We start from the raw sequence: 16,674 nt of genomic DNA, 5'->3' as shown, positions 1-16,674 counted from the left end.
TTCTGATTACAAGAGATTTACGGTTAGAACCAAACAGTAAGACTGTCACTTTTGCTGATGACACCGCAATACTAAGCGTCGAGAAACCAACAAAAAATAAAAAGCTGCGCTAAACCTGCAACATGCAATCAACTCTGTAGTAAGTTGGACTAAAAAACTGTGGTAGGCCCACTAACTGCAATGGTTTCTTTACCGGCATACGCAGATGGTGACAGTTTTTGTTGACCGGTTGAAGATTCTTTAGTTACTTTCCACCAGAATTATTATTAGCAGCAACTACAGCACTAAATTTGATAGATTTGTCCCAGAAAACAGTTGTGTTTGTTGAACCCCAAGCTTTTGTGCTTGAACATACAGCCGAAGTATTATTGGGGCTTCCACCCGTATTACTTGTTGCACTCATAACAGTTGTTGTGTGCTGCTGTTCCTGTTCTTTGTGACGCTGCTTCAACATATTTTTTTCATTGGCTAAACACTTTGCTTCTTCTGCTTGTATTTCGGCAAAACTTTTAACGGGTACGTCCCTTACAGGTACGTTCCATTTTAACATGGAATCAAATGCTTCAACAGCAGCGTTAGCACTAGCATGAACTCGTTTGCGAAACATTTTCATTTTACGCTGTTCCATTTGGCGTTCCCGTCTTTGAACTTTTTGTATTTCAGCTAGACATGGCACACCTTTTGAAGAAGCTGCATTGCTTTGAGTAGACCATGGTGCAACAGATGATTGGAAATGCGCATTTTTGTTATGAAGATTAGAACTCGAATTCACTGATTCAGTTAAACCAGAATTATTGGCTATATTTCCTAGAATTGCTTGCCGCCGCCGTACTAGAATTTGCAGCTGCCGTTCATTTTGTTCAACCATTTGTCGACGCTTTTCATCATCTAATTGTTGTTGGTGGCGTTTTTCCTCACCTGATTGCTGGCGTTTCTTTTCCTCCTTCTTTCGATGTTTATCTTCGGCTTGATCTCGACGTCGATCCGCCTCGTTTTTTTTGTTACAAGCACTAACCTCAGACACCTTTGGGTTCGTCGTGGTTACTATCTGTTGCTTGATAGCACGTTTTGTACTACCCTTAAGGTGTTTAGCGACAGATTCATCTTTGAGCTGGGTTGTCATAGGTGACACTGTTAACAGATCGTCTTGCTCCAAAGTGGCTAAATCCCACATAGATACCGGAATTAGTTTTTGCGGATGGGGTACAAGTTTTGTCGTAACAGGTTCTGAGGATTTTTCATTAGATGGTTCTATTAAATAACTACAAATATATTTCGTGCAATTTAAAGGAATTTATTATATACCCCAATGATGTGTTACTGCGAAATTACAGCCTGTGTCCATATTACCGCGCCAAGATTCAGCACTGCCCACTCCACTGCTAGGCGCATTTTCCCGATCGTTGCGATTACGTCGCCAATTTTCCAAGTTTCTAGGATGATTATAAAATTCTTTTCGTGGACTTAAAATTGGAGTACCACGCCAATATAAACTTGAGCTGATGACGCACATGTTGCCGCCCCCTGTGCATAAAAAATTGCCTCCACCATTCCGTTCTGGCCCGCCGCGTTCAATCTATTCAATTAGAAACCATAATTTCAAATACATAAATTATTTGTTTTTTATCTACAAGTTGCTACCTTCACTGGTATTGACCGTGGATCAGCTTCGCCGAACTTAGCTATATATCGTTTGTAGATTTTATAATTTGACTTCCCATGCATCCGACCATGATTTACAAAACCCCCTCTTCCCCCACCTCTTGTACAGGTATTGAAACCAACTAGTGATCGTTGCATCCTTGAAGGTCGTTGCTATAATATAAAAATAATTAGATTATCGTGTTACGAATACACGAAAAGTTAAAAAAATTAAGACATACTATACATTTTTAAACTGTCAAATCTGATATCATATAGAAATCATTTTTTTTACTAGAAGACTGCTCCACACTTTACTGTGGCTGGTATGATTTCTAGTCACATTTAATAGATACGTATACAAATTTAGCAACTGAGGAAATATTTGTTAATGAGATATTGGGCACCGAGGACAATGAAGGCATTGGACGCCCTAAAGAGGCGAAAGCTTAGTACAAAGTGGATGCCGCGTAAGTTCATAATCCAACAAAAACAACGAATTTTTGATTCTGAGGTTTGTTTTTTAATGCTCTTTTATCATAATAAAACCGAATTTTTGCGCCTGTGTATGACAATAGAAACATGGTTCCATCATTTCACATTGGAGTCCAATCGACAGTCAGCCTAGTGTACTGCATATCATGAACCAGTTATGATACATTTCACTGCGTATTTGGTTGCAGTTCTATTCCACCATTCCCAATATTTTGAAAGTGTATTATTTTTGAGGAAGGGTCTGTATGAAATTGTACGCATTTACTGTTCAATTATTCGAAAATATTTCTGTATTCTCAAATTATAATAGACCTTTTTATCAACAGTGTAGTTATTCTTAGGTGCAGCGTTTGGTTTGTTATGAATGCATACGCGTTTTTCGCCCATAATCTAATAAAGAAGTCGCAATGCTTTGACGACGAAAATGTTAAAGCCATTTTTTGTTGTGATATTAGAAATATTTGACGGGTTCGTCCTAAAAAAAAAACTGCCTTTTTCAGGAGCAACAATCAGTATAACCCATATACTGCAGGCATACGAAATTTAGTGTTGTTCTCCCGCATTAGCTCTGTTTTGTTAAATTTATACTCTTGCAACCAGTTGCTACAGAGTATTATAATTTCTTCACCTAACAAGTTTACTGAAAACCACTTAAACTACAACAACCAAATTTGCTGGTATAAATCTCATTGTAACTTCTACCTACAATGTGAAAAGGGATGAAATCGGAGGATATAACGGTATTGTTTAAAACTACTAAAAGCGCGATAAATCAATATCTAAATAAGCCAGAATGTGAAAAATGGACGATGGTCACTCACTCTCTCTTTTTGGTAAAATCCCATATCTCGGGACCCGACCAACCGACATCGACAAAATTAAGTACGTGGCATTCTTCTTATATTCTTATGTCATATTGTAAAAATGGACAACAAATCGGACAACATTCACACTTACTTTCCATATAGTACAATTTTAATGCCTTTAGTGCGTGCCACCTTATGAACAAAACTGAGTTAAATCCAATAAAAACTGTTCAAGCCCCTAGGTACCAAATATTTAGACCCCGTCAACTATAGTCAACTTTAACTTATAACTAAAATTAAGCAATAGTCCTTCTCTTATAATGGTATGTCAATAGGGGGTCGAATCGGACCAATACTTCCTTTAGCCCCATATACCTGATATAAAGATTTTCGAATTGAGGGGTATCTTTGTATCGCATATATCGGCCAATATGTGAGTTATCCCAATGAAAATAAGAAAGAGTATGTTATTAATAACAGTGCGCCTTTGTGCCTAAATTAGATAAATTTGAGCTAAAACTTGGCCTAGCCCCTATATAACTAATATCAGGATTTTCGAACATCCGGATGACTTTATCTATATTGGTTTTACACTTTGAGGTATTTCCCTGGCTTCGATTCTTGCAAGTTGCAAGAGTATAAAATGTTCGGTTCTATCTTAGCTCTCCTTACTTGTTCAGATCAAAAAAACCGGATTTAAGGGGTCCCAGTGGTCTAGAACGCTCAAATTAAGGGTGTTTTAAGGTTTAAAAACAGAGCAATCGATTTAAAAGTTTTACAGTTTATTTATACACTTATGAAAAGTACAAAAATATTTTTTTGTTAAATAAAAAAAATTTTTAACAATATTAAAAATGGCGTCCAAAAAAAGCTATTTTTGGACCAGCTTCAGATCGAAAAAAAATCGAAGTTCTTAAAATTGAAATTTGATTGTAGTCCCAGCGATAGATATTGATCTTATAAACACCATATTAAAATTTCAAGTGATTCGGATGGATACTGTTTTTTTTCATCAACGGCACGCAAAAAAGTAGTTTTGAGATAAATGACGTACAAAGAATCCATTCAATGAGCCCCTCGACCGCGCGCTACCTGCTAAAATGGCTGTAGAAGCTAAAATAATGTGAATATCCTTCCAAAAATTTTACAGTACATTTATTTGTGCCCCAACTTTTTTGTACGAAAAATGTGATCAATTTTGCAGTCCTACATTCCCATATTCGTAATATATGCGGGCAAAAGACGCAGCTAAAAAACTTGTTGCTGTTGTGAAATAATTTGTTGTTATTGTGAAATTAACTTATAAAATGTTATGATTTGTGCCTCCAAGGATTTTGGATTTTATTTCAAGAAAGTCGCCATACACAGTTACCATTGATTAATTCCTGCATATGGAAAGCAGAAAGCAAAAGTCTTCGTCGCAGTAACCGGGTGCCCTTCCATCGTCAAAAATGATCTGGAGTTGGAGAGCATCTCCCTATTGAGGGAAACATACGCAGTCGTTGCAGAAGTTGCGCAGAAACAAAAGAGAAAATAATAACGTACGAAAACGCCTTGTATTTCTTGTAACATCCCCTTGCGTAAGCTTTGTTTTGCCAAATATCACACGAATTGACACCTGAACTCACTGTATATGTATACAATTCATACTTTTTATATTAATCATAACAAAATATAAAAAATACAATAAAAATTCCAAATTTTTTTAGTTTGTCTATCTATCTTTATGCTACTATTGTCGCATATGTGCCAATACCAATTACTCATGGGACATCCTTTTCCAAGGATACTTCTCCTGTACATAAGGCCATAATTACCCAATCTAAATGGAAACAGTTTTTTTCTTTAAAAAAAAAAAATCGGTATTGAAAGCTTCTATCCGAATCACTCCTATTGCAAGAGTGTATATAGCCTAGCGGAACTTAACTAAGGGCACCTCATCTGATAACACTGGTCACACTACATCAAAATTGCCTTCTACATGAAAATATACTATATTGATTGTATTTCACTCGTTGAACATAAATATACAAGTTAGAATTCATAATTAGCTCTTATTGTGCATTTATGCCTTATAAATATAATAGAGGGTAGCGCGACAGATTTATCACATTAATGATGATAACTCAAAATATTTAGTGATTACCGGCGGAAATTTTATTATTTCACATTTGTTTGTTGTGGTAACGTTGACTGTGTTTTGTTTAACAGTTAAAACGTGAAATTGTTACCGTTTTTTTGTCATTTTTAGTGAAAAATCTACAGTTTTCGTTATGTCGCGTAAATGTGTTAATAGTGCAGACAATTTTTGCTACATTTGCGGTAAGGTGACCCTTACTAACCAAAGATGCTCAATAACACAACGTTTAGAAACTTACTTACATTATTTTGGAATTAAAATTAAAAACCAAGACAAATCGTGGGTACCACATTTTAGTTGCACAACTTGCTCCACAAATCTGATTAAGTGGCTAAACAAAAATAAACGTTCATTGCCTTTTGGTGTACCAATGATGTGGAGGGAATTTACCAATCATGCGAATGACTGTTACTTTTGCTTGACTCCACCCATCCAGCACGGTATATCATCAAAAAAGAAACGAAGCGTAGTATACCCTGACGTAGACTCTGTATCGCGACCTGTACTACATGGAATCGATTTACCTGTTCCTCGACCTTCCGAAGAATACCAGCAAGATTCTGAAGAAGCGATTAATTCAATGGAAGTTGACTACAATGAGCCTACAACCTCACAATCGCCACAGTTTGTGGGTGACAATATTTTTTGTGACGAATCTCATAGAATTTCGCAAGATGAACTCAGCGACCTTATACGAGATTTAAATTTGCCTAAAGATAAAGCGGAATTACTAGGATAGATACTTAAGCAATGGAATTTGCTTCAACCGGATGTCAAAATCAGTTTATACAGATATCGTCAGAAGAACTTGATGACCTATTTCAAATCCGAAAACCAGCTTGCATTTTGTAATAACGTAAATGGCTTGATGAACGCTTTGAACATTGAATACCATCCACAGGAATGGCGGCTGTTCATAGACTCCTCAAAATTAAGTTTAAAAGCTGTTCTTCTCCATAATGGTAACACACAACCATCGATTCCGTTATGCCACGCTGTGCATACTAAAGAAACATACGAAAATATAAAATTAATTTTAGATGCTATATCATACTCAGAGCACGAATGGCAGATTTGTAGTGATCTAAAAGTCATAGCAATGGTGTTGGGTTTACAAATGGGCTATACCAAGTTCTGTTGTTTTTTGTGCGAGTGGGATAGTCGGGCTAGATCTTTACATTACATAAAAAAAGATTGGAATGCTAGACTAAGCCTGAATCCTGGAGAAAAGAACGTCCAGCACCTTCCTCTAGTTAATTCCCAAAAAATTCTTCTACCGCCTTTACATATCAAATTGGGACTAATGAAAAACTTTGTGAAGGCTCTCAACAAGGATGGACAAGCATTCAAATACCTGCGAAGTAAATTTCCACATATAAGCGACGCCAAAATTAAAGAGGGAATCTTTATCGGACCTCAAATAAGAGAGATTCTAAAGGACCAAAACTTTGATTCAGTTTTACAGGGCTTTGAAAAAGAAGCATGGGAATCTTTGAGAGCAGTCGTTCATGGTTTTTTGGGCAATAAGAGAAATGAAAATAATGTTGAACTTGTGAACAATCTCCTTCAAAAGTATCAACAGTTGGGTTGCAATATGTCCCTAAAAATTCATTTTCTTCACTGCGGTGATGTAAGTGACGAACATGGTGATCGATTCCACCAAGATATCTCGACAATGGAAAAGAGATACCAGGGCCGATGGGATGCGTCAATGTTAGCGGACTACTGCTGGAATTTGAAAAGAGATACCCCTAACAGTGATTACAAAAGACAAACGAAAAAGAAGAGAAAATCTTAATCAAATACGTTATTTTTTTATATATAAGTAAAAAGCAAAAAATAATAGTAAATAATTATTATAGTTTTTTTTTATAAAATGTTTTGTACTTTAACGTGTTACTAAAAGCCAAATTTTGTATATTAGGTATATTTCCAAAATAAGAGCTAATTCGAAAAACATATTCTTGTTTTCCTATTCAGTAACCTCAAAGCAATATAAAAATAAAGTATTCTATAGAAAGGCACACAAAAAGTTACATTTTGTAGACCAGTGTAATCAACAACAATCAAATCTCTAGAGACAAATTCTACATGTCGCATTTCATACTGGCTGTTTATGCGACTTCTGATCCCATGACATCTCGCCCTTCAACACAACTTTCATCACACACAACTTTCAGCATCACACCAGGCAACCCCACACAACAAACACAACCATACCACCACACTACACACCAACATGTCAATAATCGTTTTTACCACCCAACCGATCAAAAGTGATTGGTCAGATCGGGGTGACCCCAATTTGATTTTCGACCGCTGATCCGTACGCCCAATTTTGATTTTGAATTTTTGATCCATTTCTTGAAACATACTTTTTTTGTTACCGGGGGGAATCTTCGAAAGATACCGTCCTGTTTCAAGCTTTAGGCGGTAGGCTCTCGTTCTAGAAATTTTCCAACTCCATGTTAATCACCCATCCTTCACTCTTTCTCTGCCATTCCTTCCTTCTAAGCCGTATTAGGGCTGTCGCGCTCCATTCTCTAACAAAATGCCACGTCTGCTGGGAACGTAGCATGTGTGGTACAATATTTTCAGGGGTTGACCGCTCTTAAAGACGTTTCTCTAGCTCCTCTCTTCCATCTTTATAACGAAAGCACAGAAAGAAAATGTATCACGCGTTCTCATTCTCGTTTCCTATAAAAAATAGGAACTGCGTCAAGTAGTAGTGAGTTTCACCGTGATTTCTCTCTACCCACACTTGCACGTTTCTGATCAACGTCTTATTGTTTCGTCCTTTCGTTTATGCCACTCATTAAGGCCGTTTTGTCTCTCTTACTTTTTCTCTTGTTTATTAAGTCGTCTGCCCGTGTTTTTCGTTTTGTCATAGATTCATTTTAGCTCCATCGCCATAATATCTGAAGACATGAAACCTGAAACTATTCCAGCCGCTTCGTGTGACACAGTCCGGAAAGCGCAAGCTACTCTGATTGCGCTTAACCGAACTACGCGAAAGTACTTCAGTCACCCCGGGTATTCGTTCGAACAGGGTTATTTTTTTAAAGCGCGGCCGAAGGCCTCTAACGAGGAAGGAGTACTACGCGAATGTAGAAAGTATTTTTTTTGTAGTTAATATAGAAAAACGAATCACGCGAAAAAACAAACAAAGAAAAAAAGAAAGAAGAGTGTGCTAAGTGATTTTCGAATTAATAAATTTAGGTAAAATATAGCAAAATAAAAGTGAAATGTGAACTTATTTCAATGTTTAGAGTGTATATTTAAATATACAGAGTGAAACTCGTGAAAAAATTTAATAAAACTTAGAGAAATACCATGTGTTATTAGTGCAAATTTTTGAACTTTTAATCGTGAATATTTTAAAAAATAAAAGTTATTTTTATATTATTAAGCTATTGCATAGCTTCTATAGCGGGCATTGAGCGCGGGGACCGAATCCAGAAATTCCGTAACGAAAAAACCTCACACTCATTTGTTAGATTCAAAGTAAGGAATTCGCCGCATTTGTTAACATTGTAGGTCGGAATTCGCCTCACAATTTTAACATTTTTTACAATTCTCTCACATATTCTAACCGAGAATATGAAGAGAAATAAATATATGTATTTACAGCATATGATGACATGGCATATATGCCGAAGCAGAGAATATGAAGAGACAGAAATATATGTATGCATGCCCATGATTACACTCCTAACGAAGAATTTCGTTTTGCTTGTTTATATTTTCTTTCACTTTTGACAGCGAAAAATGTGTACAAAACACACCTCTCACACAGATAACATAAAGACTTTTTTATTCTGTTCTCTGTCTCACATACCCAAGAATATGAAGAGTCATAAATATATGTATGCATGCTCCTTATGATACTCCCAACAACAGCATTGTGATATTTTCATGCTTAAATTTTTGCTTTCGCAATGTATGCAAATATGTATGCTTTTGCGTTTTGCCGTCGGCATTTCCATATTAGCATGTAAAAATAATTATGATATGAGTATAATTTTGTATGAATGCATGCATAGTACTATTTACAGCCAATTTGGTCTTGAATATTTAATAATTTTATTTGATTTTTACATAATATACTATACTAATAGTAGTAATAGAAATTGAACTTATCACAACAACAATAAATATATACATATATCGGCTATCATATTAATCTTATTATTTGCTCATATGTATACGCATGTGCGCGTTCAGAAAATCAAATCATGATTTTATCACTTATACATATTACATGTGCGCGCATTAATCTGCTTGTTCATACATTCACATATACTTATATGTACACTTCCGAACAAATAATGCACAAGCATACAAACATACATATGCGTACACATATGAATATGTCACCAACAAAAATTGAAGCATTGTTCTACAAAAACAACAATTGCCTAAATAGCATAAGCATCACAAGTCAATATGGCAGCCGAATTGGCGAAGCCCAAATGTAGTAAATTTTACAACAAAAACGATTTCATTCATAAACGCAGGCGCAAATTCCACAAGCGACCTCGCTTCATTCATAAAAACAGACGCCGTAACATCTCCCCGAGCATGCCTTTGCCTACAAGCGTCTTTTCGCGACGATGGCAAAAGCTAAAAATCATAAATTGAACAACTTTCTGATGCTTCTTCACAGAAAGAAGTCAGAAAAGTGGCAACAACGGAGTTGTCGATTTATAATATTTGTCCATTCTAAAATATTTTTCCATGACTCGCAAAAATCTGTGTCGATATGTATGCAAGCTCATACATATGCATACATATTTACGCTAGTTTGTAGGCGAAGCTGTTACAGCGGCAAGGGAAGCGGTCAATAGGCGGCCATTCGTTTATTTTTTTTGGCACAGCTTGGATTTTCTATCATCACACAACTGCTGAACACAATGAGCGCGACAGATATTAGAATACACACGTTTTTAGGGACACAAATATTGAGGCAGCTGCACAACTACATAACTGTGTCCATAAAAACGTGTGTATTTTAATATTTGACAGATGTCGCTTGCAGTCTGTCGAGCTCAATGTGTTCAGCACTTGACTCTTTGACAAAACGCAAGTTTCGGCCATTGGTTGACCGTGACAACGGAGAAGCGAAAGAAGCGTGGAACACTTGTTATTATGAATGTGTGTACACCTAACTCTTTTTTTACACGGTAGATACGTTCCTCAGAAATCCGTGTAAAAAAAAAAAGTGCAAAAAAAGAGGCGTTTCCTCTAATAAAGTGGGGGATACGTTCCATGTCATCTGAAAACCGTGTAAGATGAAATAACGAACTATATTTACTTCGAAAAACCGTGAAAAATTGGTAGAGTAAGCAAAAAACAAAAGAAATCTGTTACTCCAAAATTATGAACGGAAAAATTTGAATAGAAATAAAGATAAAATATTTACATAGCTACATAATTATTCGTCGCTACTTCATAACAAGCGCAATTGTATGCGTTGAACTGGACAAAAGTCGGTAACATCTCTGGAGATATTCATCAAATTATCCAATGGTGACTTTCATCCGGTAATAGAGTTTTGAATTGTCGGACTACTTTCCGAAAGGTCTTGCGATGTCGACTCTTTTACAAAAAAAAAATTTCAACCGTGTAACTTCGAATCCGTGTAAAAAGAAACCGTGTAAAAGAAAGAGTTGGGTGTAGATATGTATATGGCTCGCATTTGCTTTCGTAAACATACAAATGTGCCGAAGAAATAATATACTTATGTACATATGCATGTGTCATAGAAATTCTATTGGTACAAATATGAAAATGATAACGAATTAATGCGAATATGCATATTTCATGAAGGTTATCAATTTTCTTCTTCACTTTTTAATAGTCGAAATAAATATAATTTATTTGAAATATTAATTTATTTAAAAATAAAATTAAAATAACGTTTCCTAATTTTTCCCCGATATAGTAAAAATAATTAAAATTTTTACCATTTTCCAGAAAACAATAGTTCATAATGGGTTGTCAAAACAGTCTTGCGGTATTTTTATTGAGTTTTTTTTTGTATTGAAATAGAAATGAATTTTTGATGACTCATGCCCAGCTCTTGACCGATGCTACGGCTGCTACTACGCCGGTCTCTTTCGACCAATTCAGCGATTTGAGATGCCTTTTTGCCTTTATCGTAGTAGTACTGTAAAATATGCCGTATTTTCTCTTTATTTTGCTCCATGTTTGCGACGCTATAACTCACGAACGACTTAAAAGAAACCAATCAAGAAATCAATCAAACACGTATTCGCGCGTGAAATGAGCTTTCCAAAAAGGTATAGCATGACCCAATGCGACGAATAAAACTAGAACTACGCTGTTTCAGCGCCAACTAGCGAAAATACCGCAAGACTTTTTTGACAACCTATTATAATACAAAATAATCGCGCATATGTGACTCAGAGAATGCTTTGTATATTTTTCTTCAAAGCATTTCTCTTTATTGATATTAAGTCGCAAACTTATATTTCTTATTTCAGTTATCATAAACCTATAGTTTTAATGATAAATATTCCTGAATAACCAACAGCTACCGTAAGATAATAAAACCCACATGTATTGTAAAATAATAAAAATATTTTAAACTTTTTATATATTTAATAGAATTTGTTTTCTTATCGGTCACCACGCTCAAAAAAAGTAACTTGAATTAATATCAAAGAAATACTGCATGAATAAAATAAATAAATAATTATAATTGCATAAGTTGATACAAAATGCTATGCAATAGCTTTACCGCGGCAGTCCCCGAGTGCCACACGTCTTTTCTTTTGGATATTGCTTCTCTGGAGAAGCTCCCCTATCCGCACATACCCCATTTATATGGAAATTCGGTTGTTTTTACCCCTCCGCCACAGTAATGGGAATCGTGACTAGTTAATATAAAAAAGGAATCACGCGAAAAAACAAATAAAGAAAAATCGTTAAAAGTCCTACATATTTGCTGTTGAGGATGTGGCAACGCTTGGTTTTCTCATAATTGTAAACAATCTAACCTTTTCAACGATTAGTGTGCTAAGTGATTTTTAAATTAATAAATTTAGGTAAATTATAAGAAAATAAAAGTGAAATGTGAACTTATTTCAATGTTTAGAGTGTATACTTAAATATACAGAGTGAAAAACGTGAAAAAATTTTGTGAAACATAGTGAAATACCATGTGTTATTTCTGCAAATTTTTGAACTTTTAAAAGTGAGTATTTTAAAAACCATAGTGAAATACCATGTGTTATTACTGCAAACTTTTGAACTTTTAAAAGTGAATATTTTAAAAAATATAAGCAGGAGTACTTCGCGAAAATACTTCGATCACACCGGGTATTGGCTCGACCAGAGTCATTTTTTTAGAGCGCGGCCGAAGGCCGCCAACGCAGAAAGGAGTACTACGCGAAAGTACGTCAGTCATCCCGATATAATATAAATCTTATATTATCATATATTTTTACTTATGTATTTGTGATTTTTAAATATTAATCACATATTATACATATACAAATGTGTATGGAAAGTGTTCACGACTCAATTATAGCTTGCAAAATGTTGGAAAGTATTTTTTATTATAGGTAACCTGGAAAAAGGAATCACGAGAAAATACAAACAAAGAAAAATCTTTGAAAATCCTTCATATTTGGTGTTTAAGATTTGGCAACGCTCGTTATTTTTACACTATATTCAAGCGAGGAATATTTCGAGGGGTATGTACAACGATGATGCAGCCTATGCCATCGACCCTATCTTCAAGACCATAAAGCCCACTTAGCGCCAAAAGATGCTTGGCTTTATATTATCTTAAAAAATAAATCTTTAATCTTAATATATAAAAATCACGTGTCACGTTGTTTGTTTTCGATGGACTCCTAAACTACTGAACCGATTTTAATGAAATTTTTAACACTGTGTGCAGTTTGGTCCAACTTGAAAGATAGGATAGTTTATAACTCTCCTTATAGTCGCATTATTTATTTATTGCAAATTATTTGTTTATTATTAGCAAAGAGCTATCCACCAGTTGGTGGCGCTAACAGCGGTATTGAGTAAGTGCGGTATGTTACAGTAGATGGCGCTACATTTCTTTCTAAATTTTCATGGATTTAGGCTGTCATAACGAAAGCTGCCACTTGCTAAAAACATTAAATGAAAATGCGTTGTTTGAAGTTTATATTATTTGTGGTAAAGTTATACGAATCTATGACTTCCAATATTCTAAATTTAAGAAAAAATCACATACAATCCGTGAAATAAATAAAGTTATGTACATATGTATGGTCAGACAAATAAGCAATGCTGAGGAATTTAGGAAATCGCAGAGTTGATTTCTGCATGTATTTCCTAAATGCAAAAAAAAATTTCATTTAGTTGCATTTAGGTATAGAATTTTGTATGGCTAATGCCCGGTTTCACAGCCCATACTTAAGTTGTGCCTAAATAAAATCTTAGCTAAGTAAGTACGAACGGACACTTGCCCTATGCTACGAAAGATGTCGCTGAAAATTCAAAGCAAATTCAAAACAAAAATCAGCTGTTATTTAAGCATTGCTTAAGCCTCCCATTTTCAGTGCCTAAGCATAACCTAAGTATGAACTGTAAAACACTATTTTCCTGTTTTATTATATATTAAATAAAAGAAAGTTGTGTTAGTTACACCATTTATAACTCAAGAACAGCTGAACCGATTTGGTTGAAAATTGGTGGAGAGGTAGCCTAGAACCGGCGTAAGGACAAACTCATAAATACAAAATTTATATTTCAAATCATAAGCATTTGTTCAAAATTCATGTTTGTAGGAATCATTTGAATATATGCGTACAATTTTAAACATATTCTTCCTCAAAAATAATACAATTGCTAAGTATTTGGAATAGTAGAAAAGAACTGCAACCAAATATGCAGTGAAATAGATTATAACTGGCTCAGTAAAACTGATGTCATAACCTTTCCAGCGGACTTTTTCATCTTTCCACGCCTGAGAACCGGTTCATCATGTGCAGTCCACTAGAATAACTGTCGATTAGACTTCAGTGGGAAATGATGGAGCTATGTTGCTATTGTCACACACCGACGTAAAAGTTCGGTTTTGATACGATTAAAGAGCAATCAAACAGTTCTCAGAATCAGTTATTCGTTGTTTGTTGGATTATGAACTTGCTAGGCACACACTTTGCCCAGAGCTTTCGCCTCTTTAAGCTTAGCAAATATCTTTTCATCGGTGGATTTCCATGAGCCAAAATACAACAGTATTTTCACAAAAAAAGCAATGCTTCATTGACACACGAAATGTATTATGATCCATTTTTTGTAAACTAACACAAGCTGCTTCACAAAAATTCAAAATCTCCTTAACTAATAGTTATAATCCAACTAATAGAAATCATATACATAGATGGTAGTTGTAGTATTTTCAGCCATAGTGAAGCGTGGACGGGTCCTCTAGTATACATATAAATACTTACTCTTGTAAACGGGGGAACCTGTAGCAGTAGTTCATCTCTGCTTGTAATAACAGCTAATGGCAAGTGCACCTTCTCCACAAATATTTGCTTAAACGTTGGTAATATTTCAGGTACTTTATAGTTTTTATCGCATAATGAGAGCAATTCTTTACGGGTATAACGTAATACTGGAAATGTATTTCGAGGTACTAGAAATATAAAAAAATTTATTAATTACTGGTGATGGCACACTTGGAGCTATTCCAAATGATTGATAAGCACTTCAATTACCACTATTGTTTGAATTGGATGAAGTGAACATAACGTTATCTCCACCAGTAGTACATCCACTAGACAAGAGACTAGAACTGACAGACATGTTACAGAAATGAATTTAATTATAATAGCAAGTATATGGAAAACTTCTGATCAATTTCGGCACACACGTTTACTGAAAGTAAGACATAAAACAGTTAAAACAGAAGTCATGACAAAAGAACAATAGTTTCACATTCAACATTGATTATATGAAAGTTCTTCTCACTCTCAAAAAACAATCCTTAATATCGGAAATATGAATAGCAAATCTGCCCTAACAAAAGTCTGTCTAAACAAATTTTGTTAACAACATATTATATTAACTTACATTTTGAACAAAATTATAAAAAAAAAAAACACAAACAATTTCACGCACTCATAAAATTTATAAATTACGACTTAAATTTTGAATTAAACGCGATATATGTACATAAGCATGAGTACAGATTTGAATAAGCGTATTGCCTGTGGAGACTACTTATTGCTTATTGAGGGCAATATATGGAATACTAATTAGTATGCCATACATACATGTTCGCGCACCGATCGTAAAAAATCAAACATTTTCGCGAACATGGATCGGTACGCGAACAAGCCCATACACGATAAACCGCAAGCGCACACATACCGATCGAACGCACTTGTGTGCTCGTGTATGGGCGCTTTCAGGTATGTAGGTTCGAGCTGATTTACTGCATGTTTTGACCTCTTGAGCTGTTTAAAGTTTTATATGGATGACAAAAATTTATATGGAAAATAAAAAAAATAGTGATGTACTTTTTTCTACAAATGTATTTCTTGTAAAAAAAGATTTTATATTTTCGGACTATGATAATTACCTATAGCATAAATTTTATATATAAAAAAATAATCAATTTGATGTGAGCAATGATATTTTGACTTATGCTTGTATAAGTTTATTAAATTTTAGACTTCGCTCATTCTCAATCTCAATGTGCATAACTTTTCTGTAAATTAAAAATATTAAACAAAATATTAATTTTTTGGAAAAATGTTTTTTAGAAAATGTACTTTTATAATTTTTTATAATATAAAACAAACGTCTTAATACTCTCTCTTCTAAATTTAATATTGCCGAAATGAAAATTCCGTCGGTATATGTACATATGTATATGTAGATGGGATATGTTGCCAACCTCTATGGCTTCAATGTATGGCATACTAATTAGTATATATATATATATATATTGCCCTCAATAAGCAATAAGTAGTCTCCACAGGCAATACGCTTATTCAAATCTGTACTCATGCTTATGTACATATATCGCGCTTAATTCAAAATTTAAGTCGTAATTTATAAATTTCGTGAGTGCGTGAAATTGTATGTATGGCATACTAATTAGTATTCCATATATTGCCCTCAATAAGCAATAAGTAGTCTCCACAGGCAATACGCTTATTCAAATCTGTACTCATGCTTATGTACATATATCGCGTTTAATTCAAAATTTAAGTCGTAATTTATAAATTTTATGAGTGCGTGAAATTGTTTGTGTTTTTTTTTTTATAATTTTGTTCAAAATGTAAGTTAATATAATATGTTGTTAACAAAATTTGTTTAGACAGACTTTTGTTAGGGCAGATTTGCTATTCATATTTCCGATATTAAGGATTGTTTTTTGAGAGTGAGAAGAACTTTCATATAATCAATGTTGAATGTGAAACTATTGTTCTTTTGTCATGACTTCTGTTTTAACTGTTTTATGTCTTACTTTCAGTAAACGTGTGTGCCGAAATTGATCAGAAGTTTTCCATATACTTGCTATTATAATTAAATTCATTTCTGTAACATGTCTGT

General features: G+C 34.5%; 1 protein-coding gene across 2 annotated transcripts; it reads right to left on the bottom strand.

Annotated features, from left to right (window-relative positions):
* Positions 1 to 25: 25 nt before the first annotated feature.
* LOC120781314 (GIGYF family protein CG11148-like) lies at positions 26 to 15,197 on the bottom strand. Of its 2 annotated transcripts, none has more exons than XM_040113518.1 (6): positions 15,184 to 15,197; positions 14,829 to 14,988; positions 14,559 to 14,746; positions 1,642 to 1,815; positions 1,306 to 1,576; positions 26 to 1,251 (listed from the first exon to the last, which is right to left on the bottom strand). In XM_040113518.1, exons 2-6 carry the CDS (start codon positions 14,914 to 14,916, stop codon positions 245 to 247), a joined length of 1,728 nt encoding a protein of 575 aa, XP_039969452.1. In that variant the 5' UTR covers positions 14,917 to 14,988; positions 15,184 to 15,197; the 3' UTR covers positions 26 to 244. The 2 variants fall into 2 exon arrangements, with proteins under 2 accessions (XP_039969452.1, XP_039969453.1); XM_040113519.1 differs by having other exon boundaries at positions 26 to 1,227.
* Between the last annotated feature and the right edge of the window lie 1,477 nt (positions 15,198 to 16,674).

The sequence above is a fragment of the Bactrocera tryoni genome, unplaced genomic scaffold, assembly GCF_016617805.1.
Source record: "Bactrocera tryoni isolate S06 unplaced genomic scaffold, CSIRO_BtryS06_freeze2 scaffold_577, whole genome shotgun sequence".
In the NCBI taxonomy this organism is placed as follows: Eukaryota; Metazoa; Arthropoda; class Insecta; order Diptera; family Tephritidae; genus Bactrocera; species Bactrocera tryoni.
This window is presented reverse-complemented; position numbering and strand designations above follow the sequence as displayed.

What these genes read in the sequence shown, in the direction of transcription:
- LOC120781314 (XM_040113518.1), bottom strand. Translation starts at nt 14,916, where the DNA reads ATGTCTGTCAGTTCTAGTCTCTTGTCTAGTGGATGTACTACTGGTGGA. An exon ending in AGGTTCCCCCGTTTACAAGA is followed by an intron (nt 1,816 to 14,558) that starts GTAAGTATTTAT and finishes TTTATATTATAG; the next exon opens with CAACGACCTTCAAGGATGCA. An exon ending in CACGGTCAATACCAGTGAAG is followed by an intron (nt 1,577 to 1,641) that starts GTAGCAACTTGT and finishes CTAATTGAATAG; the next exon opens with ATTGAACGCGGCGGGCCAGA.